At 34.6% G+C, this 26,197-nt stretch overlaps 1 protein-coding gene across 1 annotated transcript in view; it reads left to right on the plus strand.

Annotated features, from left to right (window-relative positions):
- The window catches only part of LOC150108057 (uncharacterized), an 83,714-nt gene extending 70,095 nt beyond the window's left edge, over window positions 1-13,619 (plus strand). The window contains exon 5 of the mRNA XM_090415876.1: window positions 10,962-13,619. Coding sequence (XP_090272002.1) covers window positions 10,962-13,588 — 2,627 coding nt within the window. The 3' untranslated portion in view covers window positions 13,589-13,619. The remainder of the gene's footprint in view (window positions 1-10,961) is intronic.
- The last annotated feature ends 12,578 nt before the right edge of the window (window positions 13,620-26,197 follow it).

A 26,197-nucleotide genomic window follows, 5' to 3' on the forward strand; every position in this document is an offset into this window, starting at 1 on the left:
AAACTGAGGAGAAAAACCCTGCAGTTCCATGCCCAAGACCGGCTAACTTGGCTATGTCTGAGAAAGATCCTTAAGCTCCTCACGTCAAGACGAGAATTGAACGCAGGACACTCCTTTCCCAGGCATATGGTTGCGGAGCACATAATCACTCAACTAACCGCTCAGACGATCCAAGTAAGATTAATGTAAGCATACTTGAGAAGAGGTTAAGAAAATTATTTGAATTTTAAGTTTGTAGATCTGGAGCAAAGTACCAACCAAAAGAAAAGCTGTATAAAGTGCTTCATTATGTGGCGTAAAGGATATTTCATAGAGCAACATAACTTGTATTTAAGTTGTAATTCAGTATTTAGAATGGAAAAAGGTACAAGAAGGTAATGTAAAATCAGGTGTAAGATTGGTGCACCTGTCTCGACTCTTACCATCTATGTGGATCACATGGAGGAAAGCAACATAAACCATCATCATCATCATCAAATTCCTGACATGTACCCTCAAGGGTTGTACAGGACATGAATATAAACCTTATATTAAAATTGGAGATGCTAAACTTAGATCCTTACTTGATGCAGATGATGATATGCTCTTAAATAACTCTGGTACAGGTTTGCAGAATTCCTTAATTAAATCGACCGATTGCTATAACATGTTTGGCATGAAAATCAGCAATAAAATTACAGACTGAAAATAGGGAGGAACATGAAAAACATCAACCTCTGAATGGACAGGGAGTTGTTTTAGTATGGTGTTCTTCACTAGGAATGTTATTTTTTGAAAATAAAGAAATATATATAAAAATAAATAAATATACATGACAAGCACATAATGATTTGTCATGTGTCCTTCCCACAGACACGTATGACACTATACAGTTTGTCTGGTGTTCAGCATGAACATGTTAACATAGCCATGTGCTGTCCTCTAGAGCAGTGCTTCCCAAACTTCTGGATGTCAGGGCCCCCTTTGCAAAATTTAAATATTGCACGGCCCCCCCCCTCGAAAAAAATCGTAATAGAGAGATATGTAATTATAATATTTATTGTATTTATATTCAGTACAAAACATACACAGCGAATATTGCAAAAATGAAATGCATATATTACATTTTTTGCCTCTTACCGTTTGGTTCTGAAGACGATGCAGGCTGTTCTGGTAAAATATGAAATACTGTCCTTTTTTTTTGTCTGTTTCTGCTTCTTCTGATTGTTCGCGGGATTTTTTTTTATTTTTTATCAGCCACTTATCCATCTCAGGGTTAAATATTTTAATGTAGAATAGATCAAATAATATCACCACTTACCGATACTGGCACACCACAGACTGATAACATGAAATTAGTGAATATTAACTGAATAAGGGAATCCCCGGACCAGGAACATTTTTCTCTTTTGTAACTTTTCTCCCTTTACGGTAATTAAGCCTAACGCGAAACAGACAGCAAAGGCAGGCTATTAAAACGTGCATATGATTGGTGCGGTATTAACAAAAAATCGCGCAACCGAAAGATAAAAGCATAGCTGAGAATTGAGTTGAAATGCTAACTCTCTTCAACCGAATTCCATATGTGAAACTGCCATAACATTCATTATATATATATATACATATATATATATATTACTTAGTTTTAACACTTTTACAAATTTGAACACGTTCGGTTGAATTTTATTGTTGCATTGGGAAATCGAACTCACACACATGTAATTAATAACAATAGTTTTTAGTTAGATGCTGTGTTTGTCTATGCAACATATGGTTTTGTTTCAGTCTATACAGCATAGTTTCTGTATATGAGAGGACATGTGATTCATTAATTAGTGTGTTTTTATCCCAGTTGTCTCTAATTGCACTATTTGTTGAGAAATATATTACACAGACTCCTCATACCTTATTCAGTGGCATAATAAAAGTACTTGTTTTTATTGCCTCTGCAGTGTAGTGGCTGTTGGGAGGGCATGTTGTTTACCACTGCAAGTGAGTTACTATCTCCCCACATGAACTTGTTTAAGCTTTTTTGCATGTGTGAAGTATATGCAAAACTTTTATTGGTAACAGAAAACTAGCTCGGATGACAGTGATAATATAAAACGAGTTTTGATATGTATATAAAGTCAATATCAACAGTCCCTGATTACGAACGCGTGTGATGAAAGGGACAGGAAGATTTGGAGCTTCCCTGGAGAGCATTCGAAGTAAATACAATTAATCACTGCTTTGAAATGAAATAAGCAATATTTACTAATATTCATTAAGCGCCGAAATACGCAGGAAGCAAAGTTTGTGAACCAATATCAATGTGTGAATTTTTCCATTAAAATATAAAAAATAACAAAAAAGAAATAATAAATAATAAAAGTTAAATACATTTCTTTTAAAATAAAAAAAAAATCTACTTAGTCTTAAAACATTTTAAATTTGTTTTCATTATTTCACGGCCCCCCTCAAGAAAACCTATGGCCCCCAAGGGGGCTGCGGCCCACAGTTTGGGAAGCGCTGCTCTAGAGTATCAGGGCACTACTGCCCACCTCTGGATGTGTATCTAAATGACCCTCTTGAACATTAATGAATAATCGATACTTCTTGAGTCATCTACCTTCCTCTCTTTGTGATTGGATTTTCCTGTTAATTCAGGTGTTCATCCATCTTTTTCTCTATATATAAATGACCTGCTTTCACAGATCTCAAACCCTGTTGACACTTTTGCTAATGATAGCACGCTCCACTTTTCTTACTCAAAAGTCACAGTTTTCAGCCATCTCAGGCTTTAAGATCATCTACAATAAATGCCCGAAACGTTGATCGTCATGCCTTCATTCAGTGGGGCAGCAACAACATAGCCACCCTCAATACTTCTAAAGCATAATTTTACCAGTTTTTTTTTTTTTTTTTTATCACAAAAAAGACTTGAGTCAATATGTTCATGTTAACATCTTCTTCTTCCTAACAAGGAATTTAGGCCAAGTGGCCTATTACGGTCTCATGCCATCTCTTTCTTGGTCTTCCGATTCTTCTTTTTCCACTTATTTTGTATCTGTATAATATTTTTGGTAGTCTGCTGTTGTCCATTCGATTTAAATGTTCTAGCCATTTTTGTTTATACTGTCTTATGTAGTAATTTATTGGTTTTATTTTCAGGGATTGTAAGATTTCTTCATTTGTTTTGTGGTCCCACTTAGTATATCCAGCTGTTTTTCTGAGGAACTTCATTTCTGCTGTTTGAATTCGTTTTTCATCTTTCCTTTTCGTGGTCCATGTTTCACTTCCATATAGTTGAGTTGGTTTTGACAGGACATTATATAGCCTGATTCTAGTGTGTTTTTGTACTATGGATTGCTTAAATATATTTATTATGCCATTTACTTTGACAAAGTTTAGTGTCAAATTGATATTTTAGTGTCTATGTCTTTTTCTTCTTCATGTTAACATTCGAGACTAAATCTCTTCTTAGACTGACTTAATCCTAGTCTTTCCTGGCATAATCACATTAGTTCTGTAACATCTTCAGCTTCCAGAAAACTTTGCATACATTTTAACTCAAGACATTACGTCCCTCCTGTCCAATTGCTTAATCTCTACATATCTCAAATTTACCCAACTTTTGAATGCTGATCTCACATTTGGGGATGGTACACATAAGATCTCTCAAAAAATTCTTGATGCAGTTCAGAAGAGAGTGGCTTAGTTGATTGATGATTCCTCTTTCTTACAGCCTCTACAGTCACTCTCTCATCAGTGGTGTTTCTGCATTTTCTCTTTTACTAAATATTTCCATGGACACTGTTCAGCAGAATTAGCATCCACTGTCTCTCATTTCTTCTAAACCTACAAGAACATAAGCAGCAGCAGTAGTTCAGATCCTTTTCCAGTTGAACTGCAGACTTACTGAACCTGTTGCTTCCAGTTGTCTTTTTTCATTTACCTCAGTTCTGTGAAACAGCCTTTCTCATGAAGTATTGTTACACCTGATATCTTGAGAATATAGAATTCTCAGCTATCATGGTGTAACATAAGAATAAATAAAATAAATTAAAAACCCTGCATAAAAGATAATAGTTGAATTAATTAAAAGAAAAAGAAAGATTCTTGCATCCAATAAAATATATAAAAAAATAAAAGTTTTGTTAAACTAACTAACAAAAGAAAGAATATATTAATATTGTGATATGATTTAAATGAGAAAAGTTAAATAAATAAGACAGAAAGGGATTAGTCATAAGAAATGGTATGTGAGAGGCTAGAGATTAAGTTATTAAGTAAGTTCATAGAAAAATTTTGGAAAGGGGATAAAATTAGAGGCTAGCAAAAGAAAAAACAACAGACTGTCGCTCAGGGCCGATTCCCAGATTGAGACATCGTCACAGGCTCGCCGATCAAAGGACGTTTGGCAGAAAAACGCCACCCTAATTGGTCGGTGAAGTAAAAACAAGTAGGGGGGCAGAGAAAAGAAGTTAGAAAAAGTGCCGTTAGGAGAACAGGTATAAAAGGGTTGGAAACCCCCCCCCCCACGAGGCTTTTTTGGTTTTGGTTTTGATTCTGTTCCAGGAGAGTCCTTCGCGAGCTCTTTCATAGGGATTTCACGGTGTTTTCCTGAGTGGCGAAATAGGGGTTATATCTCCACGTCACAACATGGAAACGAAAGTGAGCGGGATTTTGATTCCGTATTTCCTATATAAGAAGTGAAGAATACCATAAAGTCAAAGAAAAGGAAACATTCTTTGTGTTTCGACTTCAGTGACAACTGCGAGAAGGGGAAAGAAGTAATGAAATCGATGTCCACGTGGCGAGTTGCACAGCCGATATATAGATGATTCAAAGTGTGTTCGGAGTTACGAAAAGTTAAGCCAGCGTAAGCCTAGTTCAATTCCAAAAAGAATGTAGGAGAAGCAGATTATCGGTGAGGTTATATCAAGATAGTTCAATCAGAAGAAGGTAAAGGTCCATATGAAAAACCCAAGAAAGAAAGGTACTGTAAAACATATCTAATGTTAACTAAAATTTGTCTGTGATAAGTATCATTATTCTAATATGGAACTGTTGAAGTGACCAAGGAAAATTTATACTAGGACTTTAGTATCTGACAGAATATATTAAAAGTAAGCTGGCTAGTGTTAATGTTATGTGAAAAATTAAGTGTCCTGAGAATTTTGCATGTCTCTTGTAATGTATTGGATAGTTAAAATGCCATAGTTGTGTGTTAGTGCAGAAAAGGGTTTGGTTAATCTACATAAGTTTGAATAGTTAGAGTGTGAATTAATCTTATTTGTCCATGTCAAGTGAATTTAGGTGTTGAATTGTTATGGCGGCATGATCGTAATACTCATTATAGGATCATAGCCTAATTACTTGTAATAAGCTAATGTTAGTTTGTAAGTATTTAGTTTAGCATTAAATTGAGTAATCACAAAAATTGAATTGTACCATGTTAAGGAATTTAATAAACCTTTGTTCAATGATAAAAGAGTTGTCTGAGATTGTTGTCCAATGCACCACTTGAAAAAATACGAACCTATTCACGCGGGAAATTAATGTTAAGAAACGAGATAAAGTGTCACGACTGCAACATAGTTACACTTTCAGACATATTTGAGCTCTTTCTCCTTGTTTTTGTATATAATATCTTAAACTAAATATCCCAAAAGGCGCAGTATAAATGCAAATACTAGGGGTACTAAGGGGAGAAATAACTTAAGTATTAGTAAGATATGGTGATATCTCGTGCGTAGATAATAGAAGAACATAGATAAGAGGAAATTATAAAATAGAATAAAGATCGTAAAATGGGACACAACAGTATATCCCAAGGATTACAACTTCCAACTCTTTCAGAAGAATATCAAAAGGTTACTTCACTCTTGAGTCCAACCAATACATTGCATTCATTTGCTATAGGTTGGTTGCCTTGTGCCCTTTTATTTGTGGTAGAGTGATATATATATTTTTTGAAAAAAAAAAAAAAAAACAGATAAAAAAAAAATGACTATAAACTGAGAGATAAAAATACAAACATTATTTTGTTTTAAATAAACCCCACAACTAGCTGAGTGGAGTTAGACGCTTCCTGGCTGTGGATGATTTTATGGAGAAATGAAGCTCACTTTCACCTGAACAGAGCTATGGATACCCACAACTGCCAGGTATGGTCTCAGCCAAGTCAGTCAGTTATATCATATATAATATATATTGGTTGCTCCTCTCCTAGTTTTCTCTTGTATAATGGAATTACCTTGGTTTCTTTGCACTCATTAGGAACTCTGATACTCAAGTTGAAAAACCAAGTCAGACTCACTGCTAATTATCTCGCATGTACATTCATCCAGTCCTACTGCTTTGTTCGAATGCAGCTCTTGCAATTTAATAATTCACACTCATCAACTTCCACATCCTGATGGACAGTGGGTCCTGTCCTGTCTTGGATATATACCATACTAAAGGCTCTTTAACAGTTCTGCTTTTCTAAAGCATGTTGCTTTCCTATCCTCTCACATTCACCAAAATTATTCTCCCATGGTTATTTTTCTTTGTACCGATTGTCCAATTCACCCCTCCATGGCTATTATTCTCCTATTTTACACACACACACACACGGTGATCAGAATTAAAGTAACCCTGCTTAAGAGACCTTGTGGAGTGCCACCCAATGATCCAAATGCTGCAACACTTTGTAGAAATACATTGCAAGTCATGCAGAAGCGATATCTGAGAGAGAAAAAAAAAAATAGTAGTAGTTCCAACTAGGGGCACTGTACATTATACCAAATGTGGATTTAGTAATTTTTCTGTGTGTGTAATAAGGAGAAAAGTGATACAAGAATAAATAACACATTTTTATTCATTTCCATTATGTATTCACAGGCTGTACTGTTCAATGTGCTGCCCTTTCAGTATGCTGCAAACTGCATCCTTTGCACAGTGTATTCAGCAGCAGAATAGATCGACCAGTGTGTGGAGGAATCCCATCCTGCATGCAAGTGCTGAATCCATGCATATGCGCTACTGTAGCTGTGGCACAACAAAATTGTTTATCATATTGCAATACCTCTTAGCAGTAACTGAGTAGGTCACAGGACCCGACTGGTGAATGGCCTCAAATAAGACTGGCCCAATGATAAATGAAGCTGTAAACCTGCACCAGACAGATTCTTTGGATGAATGCAAAGGAATTTCTGGCAGCAGCTGTGGGTATTCACAGCTCTGTTCAAGTGAAAGTGAGCCTCATCTCTCCACAAAATCATCCAATGCCACACAGCATCTAACTCCACTCGAGCAAGGAATGTTAAAGTGAATGTCAGTCGACTTTCAAAGTCCTGTGGGCGTAACTCTTGTGTCAGGGTTATCTTGAATGGGTAGAAATGCAGAATCTTCCATAGAATTTTCTAGATAGTTGTGTAAGGAACATCCATATGTCTTCATGGATGTTCATACACTGCAGGAACTAGTGCTGTTATTCATGGTGTGCTCCACAACAGCAGTAGCTTCAAAACGACTAATCGTTCATTGCAGAGCACATAGAGATAGTGGACCTCATCAACATTTGTTTAGGAAGTACAGTTTCATGAGCAAAGCATGTTGGAGCATGGTTAGTGCCATCACTTTGGACTGTATTAACAACCAGAATGAAAGGAAAAATCCCTTGTCCATCTTTTTAAACCCTCCTGTTAAGTTGCATGATATGCAAATTCTGTGCATTTGGTGTTTACATTACCCCTGGTAAATTTGGGAACTACTTTTTTTGTCAGATGTTGCTTCCTTATTACGCATAATGTATTCTGTAAAGTTTCACCTGGAGGCTTGACCAATTGATTAGTGATCAGTATGGATTCTACTATTCTCATTTCATAGCAGAATTTTATAGTCAATCTTGTCCACATTTGTATAGAATGTGTACCACGGAAAGGTTTGCAAAACTTGTGTAGCTGTTCTTGACATTTCCAGGACATTTCATTGTGCATGACATAAGGCCTTCTACCAAGCTACCATTTTTATTGTTCATTCTGTACTTTGTTTGGATCGTCTTTCTGATTAATAGTCCCTCTCTGTAGGTTTCTCTCAGTACTGGGGTACCACTTGGCTCTGTGCTTTTCTTCCATATACATTAATGACCTTCTCACTACTGCAAACCCTATTCTTGGCTTTTTTGTTGACAGTGCACTTCATTCCTGTTCTTCTTTGATCACAACAAGGTTTGAATGAAGAAAGGAAAGAGCTTGAAGCTCAAAGATCTTCCAATAACCAGTCTTAATCACTGATCTCCTTACTGTTTTACAGTGGAGGATAATTAGTGAAAAACAGTCCTTATTTCTTATAAAGACCTCACTTCATCCCGTTAACTTTTGAAAATATTCAGATTTCTCGTCAGTATTACTCTTTTTGGGCTAACTACTACTACCTTCTAGTCTTTCTTGATTCAAGCACATAACATTTATAGCTCCAGTTCCTTAGCCTACAAAAAATTTGGTTTCCTATTTGTTCAAAATGCTACTTCTCAAGCACAACTAACACTGTATAAATCCAAAATCCACCCAATACTTTTCTGACATTTGTGGTGGTTCAGCATAAACCTAAATAGTATTGAACATTCTTAGGATTACTTGATGCTGTTCATAAGAGGACATTGTGATTAACACTTTTTAGTCACTTTCTCGTATATCTACTTCAGCAAACTAGCCACCACCATTCTTCCACTTTTTCTAAGCATGTAAAAATACAAGCAGCTGGTATACAGGGGGGTTCTCGAGTTACGTCAGAGATCTGTTCCTATGGAGCGACGTAAGGCGATTTTCGATGCGAGTTGGAATTACCATAGCCTAAGTTACTTACCTAACCTAAAACACCCTAAAGTCATACGTATATATCAAGAAACAGAACTAGGCCATAGAAAATTGAAAGGGAGAACATAATTACTGTATAGTTCAGAAAAATGACAAAAATGAAACCAATAAAAAAACAAACATAAAAATGAGAACAATCCCCAAAATGACAAATGAAACTGTACATTCTGTACAGGTGATTAAAACAAAAAAAAATTAAAACAATTCTTTACCTTTTATCCTGTGGTTGGCTTGCACACTGGAAGGGGTTTTGCAAGGAGGGAGAGACTGACTTAATGGAAGGAGCTTCACCTTGCATCTTAAGGTTATGTAAATTGCCTGGAGCCTTAAACTAGCTTTAAGCTCTTCCTGCACTCGTTTTCCCCCTTTCACTTTTTAATGCCTCAAACAATCTTTTCGCCTTTTCTTGAATTAACATGAGGCTAATTGGGATACAGCATTGATGCTGGTCTTCTAGCCACAGAACAAGAAGCCTTTCCATCTCAATCATGAGCCTACTATGTTTTTTCGTAATCACGGTCGATTTCATGGACGCCAATCCTTTCACGTGTTTAAGGATGCAAACTTTATCCTTGATAATAGTCCCGACTGCGGTACGACTTAAGTTCAATGCACGGCTGATGTTCGTTGGCATTTCTCCCTTTTTTGCCCTTTTAATAATGTCTAATTTCACTTCTAATGTAATGGCTTTCCTTTTCTTCGACACACTGCCATCGGAAGAGTCTGCCTTACATTTGGGAGCCATATTGAAGGGTAAAAAGTCACAAAAAAAAACACAAACACAAAAGTGAGAGAGCAGATGTAAACAAAGCATGCGGTCCCAGCCAAGACGTAACAATTTACTCCGGATTGTTAACGATGTGTGGGATATGGCATTGTCGTGGTGAAAGACAACTCCTTTCTGATTTGCCAATTCAGGACGTTTTGTGCTAATTGCACGTGCCAGTCGCGTTAACTGTGAGCAATAGACAGTTGAATCAATCACTCATTCTGCCTGACAGTAACACCTCGTGGTGGACAACACCTTTATAATCCCCATGATTTTCTTTGGTTGCAATCTCGCTTTTGAGGTTGTTTGTGGCAGTTTGCTCTTGTGCCCCCATGATCTTTTACGTAGCACGTTATCTTCCATGACCCATTTTTCATCTCCTGTAATCATCAGCTTCAAAAATGGGTTGTTTTCTTGGTGATGTCACAGCGGGATATGGATATGAGAGTAGTCATATTGGCTCCAGTCAATTCATGCAGCACCTAAACATTGAGTTTTGAAACATATCCCAGCTTTGGTTTTCAACACTTGTATGGGATGTGTTCAGTACTGCAGCAATCTCCCGCACTGTTTGTGACGGATTTTTGTCTAGAATATCCTTCACAACACTCAAATCAACTTCGGTCGAACGATCGGTGCATCACTGATGTCGAAATCTCCAGAATGGAATTTGGCAAACCACTTTTGGCATACGTGTTCTGTTAAGGCACCATCCCCATATACGCTGCATATTTTTTTATGGGCCTCTGCAGCTCGTTTGCCTTTTTTGAAATAAAAAAGCAAAATATGCCGGTAATGTACGTTATTTCCTTCCATTTCTAAAAATATGTTACACACACAACTGAAGTAGGCCGAATGAAAATTCACTAAAAGGTTATGTGAAATGTCGCCTTTCAACTGTGCAATAGCGTTTTTCGCCTGTCGCAACAATAGCGAACAGGTGAAGCAGCATTCATTCGGTTTATGCTTAGTATACGCATAAACCGAATGAATTTATTTGCCAAACCAATATATATTACATTTTTGAGAGAGAGTGCGAGAGTTGTCTTACATTTCAACATGATTAGATACTTGATTTGCCTATTAAATCTTTTTTTCATTGTTTTGTTAGTATTTTAAGATGCTAGTGTTACACTAAAGAAATATTAGCTTTAACAAAGTTACATTTTTACTATTTCATGTTTTTTTGCTTTGTGAAACTTTATTATAATGTTATGACGTCACATGAGCCAGTAATCTGAAATGTGTCTTGGATAAAAAGAAATATTCACTTCTTAAAACATAGCTTTGGTTATTTAAATCATAGATGGGGGGGGGGTATGTTAAAAATACTCGCTTGTAATCTGATTTCTTTAATTTCCTTTCAGGAGGTAATGTTTGGTGCCTTGATATGTGGGGCAAGAAGAGCGCATCATTCTTGCAGGCTGTTCACTTTTTCTTTGGACTAGGGGCATTTGTTGCTCCTTTAGTTGCAGAACCTTTTCTCTCACCTCATGGTTTGAACAGAACAGATTCATCTTTAAATTTAACAGACAATGGAAGTGATGTCATTCTTCGACTGCTCCCACACAGAGGAATTACTGTAAACAAACTGACACACCATGAAGATGGAAATATAGAGTTAATGCTTCCCAAATCAGTTGCATCCATACATCCACATTCACCTCAGAAATATCCATCTGTTTATAATCGCCGTGCCATATCACTAAATAACACAACTAGTCAACTAGTACATCATAACAGAGGAAAACGGAATGATGTAATAGCAAATTATGATAATTTTACTATTGACAATTTAACTGCTGCAGATGGCAATTTAGTTAGTTACTTTTCATCTTCCCTTACAGAAGATAAAACAGATTCTACTTACATTAATAATACTAGTGCACAGGAATTATATACACCTACTATGAAAACTGCAATACCATTTGGTATAACTGGTAATACTTCTACTACCACAAGTAGTAGCATTCCCGAAACAACAGGTTTCTCTCAGATTTCTCCTGTTACAAAACCAAGGCCTAAGAAACCACATTTTGCTGATGGGAACCAGTTAGAACATGATAATCAGTGGGAAAGGCCATCTTTTAAATCGATGGAAACTATGCAAGAGAAAAGAGAAGACCGTGAAGAAACTACACCAGTAGTTGACCAGCAGCAGGACATTTCCCAAGAAGTAAATTTAATAGAAAATGATTCTGTTGCAATTAATAACTCATCTGATTATCATCAGAACTTTACCGATACAGTAACAAATGGCAGTGATGAGTTGGAAAATACTGAAAATAACACTAGTGATATCACACATTTTAACTATAATAATCATTCGCAGGAGTCTCAGCTCGATAAAGAAAATAAAATTTCTGTAGTGAATAGCATCACTCCTATAAATGTTAGTCACATGCCAATCACTACACTGAAGTCTGTCTTGTCTTCATTTCAAAGTAATGAACATCAAATACAAGAAACTACTTTGGGTATTATTCCAGGTAATTCTGCTCCTCTTTTATCTACTAATTTTGTTACAGATGTGACCCCCACATTTTTTCCTGCAGTTCCAAACAGTGAAGTGAATACACCTTTAACAAGAAGTATTGAAGAAGGGGGTGATTTTCAGCTACATTCTTCTAATGAAAGTGTAACAGGTTTAGGTCACAGGTTGCAGTTAGAAAAAGAAGAAACTAATGTTAATAAAACAAAGCACATAGCTAAAAATTCACTAGCCTCCAAAACTAATGGAAATCTATCACTTTCTGTTGTAGAAGAAACCTTCACCTCACATTTTCCTAACTCCTCATATCTGCAGCCTTTTAACAAATCATTGCTTTCCTTGGATCATCAGAAGCCAGACACTGGTCCATCTATTCATCAGACAGAATCATTTACAGAACATCAGAAAATAGAACATTCTGATTCTTCAATTGGATATCTGCTTAATCCTGAAATGAATGATTCTCAATCAAATAAGAGTGAATTTAGTGTTGGCTTTGTACATGAGAATAGCACTTTTTCTTCTCTTACAATGGAAGATGGTGATGAAGAGCAGCTTTCCACAGTTTCATATCAAAATATTACAGTGTCCAAACATTTTGACTTTCTAACTCATCTGTTTAATTTGATGCATCAACACAGACTTGGAAAATTTGAATTTGCTTATGTAATATTAAGTATCTACACATTCATTGTATCATTTATCTTTCTGGTTTTTCTGTGCATGAGTCCAAGGGAACCTCGATCTAGACAAGAAGAAGGGTTAGATAAGACAAGGCAGGTTACTAGAACTTTTAGAATTTCAGTTGTGAGCTTAATGTCCCTTTTCTTGTGTCTTTATGTGGGAATGGAAGTAGCTGTGGGCCAGCTACTACAAACTTTTGCCACCAAACAAGATTTACAGCTGCCAAAGTCTAGGGGATACTTTCTTACTTATCTCTTTTGGGGAAGCTTTGCATTAGCTAGAGGATTTGCAATATACCTTGTAGCTAAAGTTAGGATATTAAATATCCTGTTAGTTAATCTGGTAGTGTGTTCACTAGCATCCATATTATTAGTAGCTGGAGCAAATAGAATTGAAGCTTTATTATGGGTAGGAATTGTGATTTTGGGACTAGGAATGGCACCTCTTTTCCCAGCAGCTATTGCATGGGTAGAACATTATCTCCATATCACTAATATGACAGCTGCAACTTTCATCTTAGGCTCGGCTCTTGGTGAGATAGCTATTCCTCTTATTGTTAACAGATTCATCAACCAGGAACCCATGGTATTGATGTATGTGAATATCATTGTGAACTTACTGTGCAGTGCCACGTTCCTTTTCATGTGGCGACTAGCAGTTCGCCAGGGAGAAAAATATAGAAATAAATCGGGTTACTATCATCCATTGCCAAGCAATGATGTGGACGATGGAGTGGAAATGGATCTGACCTCTTCAAAATGGCAGAATAAATACAATTCTCATATTTTGTACAGAAACATTAAAGAGAGGCTGACATAACTGTTTCATGTGCTGTAATTAGTGTTTTTTTCTTTTTTTTTTTTTTTGTTATTGTTTTTCATGAGCAGCTAAACTATTTTTTACTGTTATACCTAGTTCAGCTAGTAGTAACAGTTGGATTTAATTTCTAAACTGTGACTCCCAGTTGTCATGCAGTGGTTTTGTGTGCATATATGTGAACATTTATTTATATATTTTTTAAGTCTTTAGAGAATTGTACCCTTGTACAATTTCAGTCATCATCTGATAAGTCAGCAGATAAGTGAGGTGTGTGTTTATTTTCTTTTTCATAATATGGTGTTGTACTCTCAAGATCAATAATGTCATTGCGACTCTTATAATTATTGCATGAAAGTATAACCACAAAATATTTACTTCCTGCATCATGGAGATCACTATCCATTAATGTCTTGTTGTGTAAATTATTTATCATCTCATTCTTGATATGAATGACAGACTCATTGCATAAAAATAATGATTGATAATGAAGTTTAGTGGTGTTATAAAGATTTCAATATTATTAGAATTCATCCAACAAAACTCTGGAATTTATATTGGGTGTATTGTAATTCAAAAGAAGTTGGTACCTTTGTAAAATGTACCAAGTTCATTATTTGAATGGAATGAAAAATTTGATAAAAATATGTGGTGCACTGAGTTTGGATCTTTTCATAATTAGGCATATTTACTGGACCATTATTTGCCTTTATCACACTTTCCTTGGGTAAGCGCAGGGTATGCTAACAACAGTTTTCAAAATAGGGCACCCAGTGTAGGGGGTGCTATAAAAAAAACAACCATACTATTTCCAAATACCAGTTATGGTCTTTATACTTCACCCAATCAAAGCATATAAGTTGCTTCACAATTTGCACCTGTGTCAATTTCAGAGAAAACAGGAAAGTAAATTCTGTTTCTTAAATAGTATATCAGTTTAATACTGAAATTAGTAATTATTATTTAAAAAAAAAAAGCTTTTATCTTCAAGGAAGTATACTGCAAATACTATGTATATCAAATACAAAGTCATTGTTCATGTTAGAGGTTTAATGGAATATTAACAGCACTGAGAAAGGATTAAAACTAATTTTAATACTTCCAATATTTCGTCTCCATCACAGAGACATCTTCGGGGATTACAAAAACTTTTAGTAACAACACACACACAAATGCAATACAAAGTGAAACTAAAGTCCTATCTAGGTGGTGCGCCCTCTATGGGCATTTGCAGGTGGCCTGGGATGTAAAGAGGAATCTCTAATAATTAAAGTTTCCCAAATTTTGAGAAGTTTAATGCAACTGTATTTGTTTAAATTAGGCTGATTCCTGAGTGCAGATCTGCATCTGCACTCGGGAATCAACCTAATTTAAACAAATATGGTTGCATTAAACTTCCCAAAATGTGGGAAACCTTAATTATCAGTGCAGATCTGCATCTGCACTCAGGAATCGACCTAATTTAAACAAATACGGTTGCATTAAACTTCCCAAAATTTGGGAAACTTTAATTATCAGAGATCCCTCTTTACATCTCAGGCCACCTGCAAATGCCCATAGAAGGTGCACCACCTAGATAGGACTTTAGTTTCACTTTGTATTGTATTTGTGTGTGTGTTGTTACAAAACATTTTTGTAATCCCCAAAGATGTCTCTGTGATGGAGACGAAATATTGGAAGTATTAAAATTAGTTTTAATCCTTTCTCAGTGCTGTTAATATTCCATTAAACTTCTAACATGAATTCTTCACAGCACTTAAGCCTCAACACACGTACAAAGTCATTGTGTTTGATATGTGTATGGAATTTCAGTATTTAATTCCAGGTGGACATGCCTCAAAAATCTGTCCAACATCCTTTCATGCCAGTTAATAAGAATACTTAGAAATTCCTAAAAAAAAAAAAGTTCAAATTTTACATTTAGCTGATGTCATCATTTTCTGGTGTACACCTGCAAGGGATGTTTGGAACATTGACAGTGCAGTGCAATTGAGATTTTATAATTGATCTGTTATTTGTGAGATCTCTGAATGGCTCTTACCAACACTTCAGTTTTCTGAAGTGAATACACACACTTGCACAGGGATATTTATTTTTTTAAATTAGCCCTACATAAGTGGGTGCAGAGCTTATAATACATCAGTGCTGTGTGTGGACAAAATACATAAGAAAATCAAATCACATGATTTTCTGAAGAAATGGCATAGTTTGCAGTTTTATATACTTCAAAAAAACTTGCAGCTTTTTGGAATTTTGACTGCTATCTTAGGTCGCTTAACTGGAAATTTAATGTAATACAACCTCAAAAGAAAGCTTCTTTGGTGCGTCCCTCATCTCTGTCAACATGTTAGGCTCAACCCTGTCAATTTGCAATGTGGCCTTATAAAAACCTAATTGATACTATAATAGAGTGGTTAATCTATTTGTAAAATCTGTAAGTTTGTGAATTGCTTCTTTTTTGGCTGGTTTCTCAGTCTCGCAGATTAAAAAAAAAAAAAAGTAAATAAAGTCCGAAGTTTTTGGGAGAAAAAAATCTGCCACATCTATATGAGACTAGTTAATTCACTTTAGTTAAAAAGCCCTTAAAAAGGTTCTTTACATGCTAGATTGGATTCAAACCCAAGTCTTGTTAACTAAAAATTATCTTCATTACCAACAGATATAAATACAATAATCCAACCACAGTAGGAGAGCAATTTGCTGGTCAGATAATTGAAAGGTTGGAGAGCTGAAGGTAGTACAGTTGCATAGTGCTCTAACAGTAACCAAATTACAGCATTTTGTTCATTTGAAGGTCGAATAATTATATTTTTTACATGTAGCATGTAAGAAATATATGCTCCCTGCTTATTGAGAGATTTTGATAGAAGAATTTCATAGGATAGCAACTGGGCTCATGAAAAACTGAATTTATAAATAGGTAATTCAAATAATAGTGATATTATTTACTAATTTTTAAAAGCAGCATTCTAGGCCTATTGATTAATACTAAGGACATATAACTATTATTTTTCAGGAAATAACAATGCATACTAAAATATTAATTATAATCACTTTAATACTTTTTTTTGGCAACATTACATTGCTATTATCAGGGATCACAAAAACAATCATGTATGTGCACGCAGGTACTAACACTGGGCAAGTGAGGCTGAAGATAGGCCGAGAGTCCTAGTGGGCTAAATCTGATGGTATTGGTCATTTGACTGAAGATTTGAGAATAATTGCTTCGAAAATTTCAGGCATCCAATCATGCACCCAATTTTGTTGAGGTTAGGAAAGTTTCTCTGTGCTGAGGCAGATTTGAGGAAGTCTCTCATATTTGTATTTGCTGCAGTGCAATAGCGTGTCCTTCTTCCAGCATATCCTATGTCTGTCCAAAGCATGGTCAGCAAGTTCTGAGTGACTGTAATGATGGAACTGGATGTAGTCTTTATGTTCAGGAATTTTGAACTATCCTACTACGGTCTGCCTGTTTGGTGATAGGACAATTTGCAACTGGAAGGGGCCTAGGTCTAGGGAATGTGGTTGATTTTTGGTGGGCAGATAAGGGATGCCAATTTTTTATGTGGATTGTAAGGTTGTATTTCCTTAGGATTTTTTTATTTTCAGATATATGGAATGATAATAGAATATGAGCAACAGTAGTTAGGACAATGTTATCCGAACTGATTAATTTTGCCTTGTTATAGAGGGTTTTTTTTTTGGGGGGGGGGGGGGGGTAACTGCTGGTGAATGTATCTAATCTACCAACATGTGTGGGTTTTTTGTCAACACCAGTGTTGATTGTTTAGATGTTCAAATTCCTCCATGAAAAAGTTGCCAGGGGTGGAGAAAGTAGAAGAGTGTTCAACTGTGTGTATCGTCTGTCCCTATAAACCTCTTCGTAATGTGTTTGCATCCTTTATCAACTTTGAAATTTTTGTACTCTTTTTTTTTTTTTTTTTTTTTTTCTTCAATGGAAACATGTTTGTTTGAGCAAGCATTTCCAAAATGCATCTGTTTCATCAAGTTAAACACTTGCCTTGATTTACAGCTTCAAGGTTTACGGTGTGGAAGCCATGACAGTTTTTGAATTCTGGAACCATCCAGCACTACTGTTAAATATTTTATTTTAACTTCAGGATCATCACCTTTTAAAGATTAAAATATTTTGCTCTTTTTCTTGAATCACTTGAATAGAAACAAGAATGCTTTGCTTTATTTTGATGTTCAATCCATGTAGCTAGAATCTTTTCCATGATCACTGGTTGAATAAGCAAATGCAAGGCTAGGACTAATAATTTTTAATGTCTCTGATGGTATGAAGCATTAATTCACCAAGTCCAGTCATTGATTTTTATATCCTTCATTTTCCCCCCCTCGACTCTCATATCAGGAGCACCCCCCCCCCCAAGTAATGCCATTTGTATTGAAAATGTATTAGAATTCATATTGCTGGATTCACTGAATTCAGCAGGACCTACCAACTACAAAACAGGTAAATTATCCCCCCCTCCCCCCCAACTGGCCATGATGTCTATAGACATCCATCTAGATCTGGATACAATTCTGTAACACCCATTGAATAACATGGATAAGAAGTGCAATTTGGTCTCACTGTTTTATCCTCCTCGGCTGGTAGGGGGAGGTTAAAGCCTGAAGATGAGCATCATAGAAACAGTTCAGACCAGGGTTGTTGTTAAAATAACATTAAGTTGTTTTGCATAAACTTTCAAGTATATAGAACTGGCACATGCTAGCCAAAAACCAGAAATTACAAAAAAAATTGTTAAAGCCACATTATCAGAACTACTTAATTTGCATAAAACTTTAATTTGCAAATAAACATTCTCATTTCTAATTATTACTTAACATCCTTTTTTTTTGTTGCATCGGTAATACTCTAAATCAGTATTCTGCACCATACTGCACTTCTGTGATTATTATGCTGTTACACTCATTTTAAGAAGTAAATTAGTCGTGAGCACAAAATATTTTCCTCGATTGTTTTATACTGCTAATCACGTCTAATGTTGTAGGACATTTATTACTGTTACACTATGTAAAATTATATTTTTAAGCATGTTGCCTTCTTGGAAGTTGTATAAGACCTTTTAAACAAGGTTGACAAAAATTGCATGATGTACTTTTAAAAACAAATACTAGGTAGTAATATAAATTTTCAGTGCACTATGTCATGCTTTGCCTTTAGAAGTGTAAATGCTATAAATAGCATTAAAAAAGAAAAGTGGTCTTCATTTGAAGAATGTTTGCTGAAACACTCCTATTTATTGCATTGCAGTATAAATGCTTTGAAATATCATTTGACATTTTTTGATTTTGAAGTACAATTACCATATTTTTTTTCAAAGTATACATTGAGAAGTAACAGAAGGAAAATTTCATTAAATTCTGTGAATTTTATTTATTCACAGAAGATATTTATCTGAAACCTCATTTTAATGATTTTTGTATAGTTGTGCATATAAATTGCACCTATCATATTATTTGAGTAGAATATATGAGGATGAATGAATGCCTAGTCTTGAAAAACATCCATGCATCTTTTTTTTTTTTTTTTGAGCATTATGCTTTCAAAGGAAAACATTGTTATATTGACCTTTTCCCCCCTCCTTTATTATTTATAAAATTTAGCAAAGTGTTTTTGTACTATACTATTTATAGATTTTTCTTTACACTGAAAAAAGAAATGATGCAGTGCTTTAATCACAAAGAAATGGAGATTTATTCAATATGATAAAAATGTACCGCTGTATTCTGTCAGTGATATTATAAAAAAATTAGTTATATATGCTCACTTAAATGGAATAATTGAGTCTGAATACATTGTCAAATAAAACCTTATGAAATTGAACAGTGAATTGTATAGTTATACATTTTTGATGTATAAGAATGTTGGATGTTTTCAGCAGATTGTAGGCTTCAGGTTATTGATATTAATATTTCTTTTGACACTTTTTATGTTAAAACAAAATACGTAAGTTTTGATCGGAATTTTTTTTACTGATTTTATATAGAATTTGTCACAAATACTCGAATCTGTAAGAAAAAAAAATTAGATTGATAGTCTTCATATTTAATGTTATGTGCATTTACTTTGCCAAGTTAATTACTACTATATGGAAAACACACTGCTCATGTATTTTTTTACATAAATTTAGCCAGATTGCCCAACAACTTATATAATCTTGTATCCTCCACTGTTAACATTTTGCAACCTGCCCAGGATTGTCTTATGTAGAAGGATTTTACATCTGTTCATTAACCACCTAACCATCTAGATTAAATATGTCAACTATTTTCTGCTTTATATAATTTTAATTTCAATGGACACTTCATATTAGTGTTTTGACTGTTGTGTAAGCACATCATGGAAGGTACTGGGAATGCACACCATGCATTCCCAGTACCTTCAGTATTAACTAAGCAATAATACAGTGAAACTCATTTACTTTCATTTTTTCATATCTTTGCATATTAAAAAAAAAAAAACCTAAGTATATAGAATCAGTTTCTTTCTACAAAAATATATTAAATCTTTTAAACTAGAACTGCATTGATCATTCGTTACCTGTAATCGTGTTTTTTTTTTTTTTTTTTTTGTAAAACTATTTGCTGGTATGCATTCTTTGATAGCAGAAAAAGTTGAAAATTAAAATCATACTCTATCCATCTATCACATGTCACTGTTAATAAAGGTACCAGTATGTTTTACATTGCGTACCAATCCCCCCCCCCCCCCCCAAAAAAAAAGCACGGTCTATAATAATGAATTCTGTATATAAACTGGTGAGAATATTTATCCGCACACAAAAAATGGCACAAATTTTAGAATTTCCAATAAAAAGTGACAACTGATGCGAGAATTTTTTCTCAACCAGCTAGTGAAAAATTTTATTTAATGGCAGCATGTTGGGAACAGTCATACCATATATATATATAAAAAAGTACATTAGCATTTGGTCACTTTTGACTTGCAGATATCTCTAATAGCAGATCCTACTCTTAAAATACTCTTTTGCACCATATAACACAGCTTCTTAAGCCTATGACACAATCTTGTTCCCTATCTGTTCACTTATGAAGTGTGGTAAAACTTACTATCCAGAAATTTATTTTAGGGATTGGATACTTGCATACTTTTTCCATGACCTAGGTTTTCCTGTCCATCAAGCAATTCCCATCTTGCTTCTTTTTTTTTTAAGCCCCCTGTTTTTTTGCTATTAGTGATCATATAGAAACATCCAGTCATTATGAAAAAACGAAGGTTCTTAGCAGCATTTTATTGAAATTTGCCCTTTATTTTTTTAGAGCAAAAAGTTATAGGCAGTCTCCCTACTTAGTCAAATTGAAAACTTATTTTGTGATACTTCACTTTTTATTAACTTATTCCCTTGTAATTTTCTACTGTTGGTATTTTCATGTATATAGACAGTGTATGTTAAAATTGTATAGTCTTTTAAGTGTTATAAAGAAGTTCATCTACACTTTACTGATATTTATTTGGTTTTATTTAATTGAGAAGTCATACTTGAAATTTCAAGTTGAAGTGGTTAACATCTTAAATCCATTAAAAACAAGTCATTGAGAATCATCATTAGTGATTCTTAACTTTGTATCACAGAAGTGGGAAAATGAATAAATTCTGAAGGAACTTGAAATTCAGTTATCTTAGTATCTGTTAGCCATTTTAATGTAGCAGCATCTCAATCGACCATCCCTTTTTTTGGGAAAAGGAGAAATCAAACTTCATAAAAGTACAAATTTTATCAGGTTAAAGCATATAGAAAGGGTTAAGCATTAGTGATTTATTCATATTAACTTTTAACAGTTTTGACTTATAACACAATGGATTAAGCTACTGATATTCTGCTGGAATTCAAACCAATATTTTCAGAGCAAAAAAATCCTGAATAATTCTGGAAACAATTCATACCGAAGATGATCTTAAAATGACTGTCTCCATTCACCACCCAAATAAATCAATCACCCATACTTGTTGAGGTTTAGTGAGTGCTGAAGTAGTCTCTCAGATTAGTACTGGCTTCTGTTGTAGTACCATTAACTTTCTTCCATTTGATTCAGCGTGAAAGAGTTTTGCAACACAGGGTCTGACTTGCAATAATGATGGTAGCAGTTTTCCCTGCCTGTTGAAAGTAGGCTAAAAGTTCAAGCACAAGGCATGTTGTATATACTCCTAGGTGTGTGTGTTAAAGGATGGAGTTTGTTTTTGGGATAAGAGTTTGGTGTATGGTTTAAATATGGTATGGAAATTACATTTATTTAGTACTTTGGCTATCTTTTTAGGCATATCCTAGATATAGAGAATGGAATGATTTGCTGTAATCTTGTCTGTCAAGAGAAGACTTGAAATCACATTGAAATGTATTTTGAGATACTTGTTTAAATACCCTAAAAATGTATATTAGAGTGTACTTGAACCATGAAGCCAATTAACAAGCACATCATCTACATAGTGCAGGCAAACTAACGATTTGAGTTGTAGTTCTGTTGAAGATCCTGTTCTCAACGGAGCTACACCGTGTCCATATAGAAATTGGCAAGAGAGAGAGACTTATAAGAGTTTCATCTTATTTGTATAATAAAATCAGAAGCTTCTTTTTAGTGGTACATTAGTAAAACAAATGTAATGTCAAAGCTGATAATGAGGTCCTCTTAAAATATTTTTGAAATGTATAATTTTTTTTTAATAAAAAAAGGGAGTCACCTGCAGGGGAGGATGATTTGGCAACTTTGTAAGTTGGACTTTCTATGCTCTCAAACTGCTAGATAAAGAGGTTGTTCGATTTGTAAATTTTTACTGTCTCAGATCCGTTTAGCATAGTAGTAAATAGTAAACTTGTTAATGATTTCTTTGGGGCAGTGATCCTTGTTTGAAATAGAGCAAAATAACAGCAGCTTGATAACCATATTTCTGTTCTTGTGGTATTGACTTCATACTATCAAATTAATATAATTCTTCATTATCCTATATTTATCAGATTATTTGTAACAGTTACTCTAATGCTAATTTTAATGTTAAAACTATTGCAATAATGGATAATTTTTCTATAAGAATTAACTTTTCAATAATTATCTACTGCATAGGAAGCTCTGCAGAATTCTTATTGAAATCACAACTCTATAGATGTACTTTTAATTTAAAATTAGAAATTGTACTTAACACTGATCACTTTGGTATCTAAGAGCATGTGCACTGTATACTTTTACAGTAATATACTGTAAAAGTATACAGTGCACATCTTTGGTTAGGAATGGAACATAAGTACAAATTAAATATACAAACTAAAAGTATATTCATCTCACAAATGTAATTTAGCAATAATCCATTTTTTAAGCATGTACTGCACTGTTGTATGATAAAATGGTTTGCTTTTTTGATTGCTTGACAAATAATGTTTAGTACAAAATTTTATTTTATTAAATGAAAGATACTTATTTACAAAAATGAAAAAAAAAAAAACCCTCAAGCCCTGCTTAAGTTGCTTTGTAATCTTATTGTTTATCTCTCTATATATATTTGTTTCCATCAGTATACAAAAGATTTAAATTGATTTTTCATTGGTCCACCCTATACATCCCCATCCTTTTTTTTGTAATATAAATTTGCCAATAAAGTTTGTGGAGATGCCTGCCAGTCTTAATTTCACATATTTATGCTTACAAAAATTGCACCCCTCAGCATCTTTCTAGCTAGTGTAGATAATAATCTTCCTCACAATATAGAATCAAACACACTATAAAATACATGCAGTTTACAAACCAGTTTCAGTAATTTCCAAAATGTAGGTAAGAATAGGTGTGCAATTTACTTGTATATGCTTCATTTTTCATTAATTATCAACTTAATTTTGGAACATCATAAAAAACCAAGTATTATATGTGCTGTAATGTGAAAACATTTGAAAGAAACAAAAGAATACAAATCACTGCAACGACTTAGATGCTGAACTTTTCAATTGATGCAGATTTTTTTTTAACCTTTTAAATTGCTAAGTTTGAGTTACCTTGAGCAGTTTAAAAATGGCATCCTTGCTGCTCAAGTATTCTTGAGCATTTAAAAAATCTTCACTGAAACAACTCCTAAACATGTTTGAATTTCATGAGCATGTAACATTTATTATGAATATATTCCAGTTAAACAAACACATTTGTCTTCATCTGATAATTGGAGAAAAATAATTGTACTTTTGCATATACAGCAGGAATGTCCTGGTCAGTGGGTTGCATGGTCTGTGTCTTCACAGGTATAGCAAAAATAGTTGGAAGTGAGCATGCTGATCACAAGTCATGAAAATTACATGCAATTGTTGGGGGGGGGGGGGGGGAGGAACCACTCAATAAAGCACCATTGGGTAATGTAATAGAATAATACAATAAGAGTAACATGAGCAGTTGACAGGTCAGATCAGATGTAATTAGTTCTGAATGTTTGCATAAAACCTTTGTTGTATTGAAAGTTGTTTTCACCTTCTGCATCCAACAGAACTAAATGTTCAGACACTACTAAGGAAAAATGTAATGTATTTGTAGATTCTCAACTGAGTATCATAAAAGAAATCTTTCTCACTGAGAGCAACCACCAAAATAGGATGTGAATCACCTGTTGGCCAACCTCTCAGACTGGAAGAAGGTACAATGTGAACAATTACCTTCTTTCCCAACCCATACACTGTGCTAATGTACTATAGGTTGATCTACCAACCTCTTGTGTATGGGCTCAATATAAAAAAAAAAAAATCCCAATAGATAGTCATTTGAAGAGAAGGGGAGAGGGAAAGAATGCAGATACAGTGCTTGGAAAGAAGTCAACAGAAATCCCGTGGGCAAGATGCATTGTGCCACATAACGATTCGTGTTTGTAGCCGGTACAAATCGGGGGAATATCATGCTCTCGACTGTGTCTGGGAGTTTGAAAGCGGTGTGATAGGATGAGAAGCACAGAGGATCAGCTGCAAGTGCTACTTGCAGTGGATGACCTACCATTTTCGCCAAATGTGACCGTAAGGTGCTACAAGGATAATATGTAAATACTGCCATTCATTGACTGACATGTTGAATAAGGAGTTTCAGGCATCGACGGGAACACAAATCTGCACAAAAACGTTCAGAACTGAGGCTAAACAGATTTTCATGGTAGAACCATAATATGCAAGTCCCACCTTATCTGCATTCCACTTTACACACTCTTTGCAATACTGCAGACAAAACTGCATGTTGGTTTCCACTTTCCAAGTGGAAGCTTGGAAAACTGTTAGAGTGACCACCTCTTACCAGAGCGTAATCCCAACCATGAAATTCAGAGGTGGTGGTGTAGTGGTATTGTTATGTCGTAGTAGGTAATATTTACTTAATATGGTTTAACTCCTTTACTTAACTATCTCTTGAATAATTTGTCCTATCTCAGCAGTGCCTATAATATGTCTGTCTTTGTTTTACTATTATATACTTCAGCCCCTTAGATTATCACGTGTGCGAGTCTGATCTACAAAGGGATTGTCTCAAGGTTAAGCCAACTCCTTGGTAACAAAGCTTCTGAAGTTAACTTCTCTTAAGGTTCTGGGAAAATTTGTTTGTTCACTGTGCCACCCAGAACCCTTAAATTGGAAAAACTTCTTAGTCAAGAAGTGAACCTTCAGATATGCACGTGGTTCAACCATGTTTGCAGTCGTCTTAAATAATTATTTCCCGCTTAGATCCGAATAATTTATGAGTGGTGCATTCAGGTTCTTAGAAACAGGCAACCAAATTAATAAGAGCAAAAGGTTTATTTAACATAATGATTATCATACAGAATAAAGAACTTTCAATTATCACTGTACTACTAGATTACAAAGTAAAATGAATCAATATACATCACACTAATTAATACTACAAAAACATTATGTTCAAAGCTCGCATTCTTAGATTATAAAACCAATAATAACTTGGTATTAATCAAGCTGTCTGGATTAGACATCTCTACAGCTCTTAAACATAGCTAGCAATCAACACAAGTACAATTATAATACATAGCACATAATGCTCACCGACTATGATTAAAATATCAGTTCTTTCTTAATTTTAGATAGTCTCAAAACTTTATGAAAGTCTATGATTCTTAAGTTACAATTACCTTCCTCTCACACATTACTTGATTAAAGCATTTTTGGAAATTATGGAGACAACTACCATGTTTGAATAAAAATTTTAGTTTAATATTACTAAAATTTACAATTCGACGTTTCGACCTTTATGTCAAGGTCATCTTCTGGAGCGTACAAATATACACAAGAAACAAGCTATACTACAATCAGACTGGTTCGTGACACTGACCAACCACTACCACAATTGTTGGCCTGACCTCTGGTGGGGAAAAAAAAAAATATAAAAAAAAAAAAATTATACATCAACGCTAGAGTCCTATTATTTGTGTTGTCTACTATATACATATATTAACATCATTCCAGCCAGTTGGAGTGGAATGGTTTCTAATACTGGCAGATTGGCTAGAGTCCTGACTTATGTTGAATCTTTCATATTAGGTTGGCTGAATGTGTGCCATCCAGATCCTTGGAATTTTCATACCATCTTTATTGTTGATATTTG

This window comes from Typopeltis vanoorti, chromosome 3, assembly GCF_054136105.1.
Source record: "Typopeltis vanoorti isolate ZY-2024b chromosome 3, IOZ_Tvanoo_1.0, whole genome shotgun sequence".
Classification (NCBI taxonomy): Eukaryota; Metazoa; Arthropoda; class Arachnida; order Uropygi; family Thelyphonidae; genus Typopeltis; species Typopeltis vanoorti.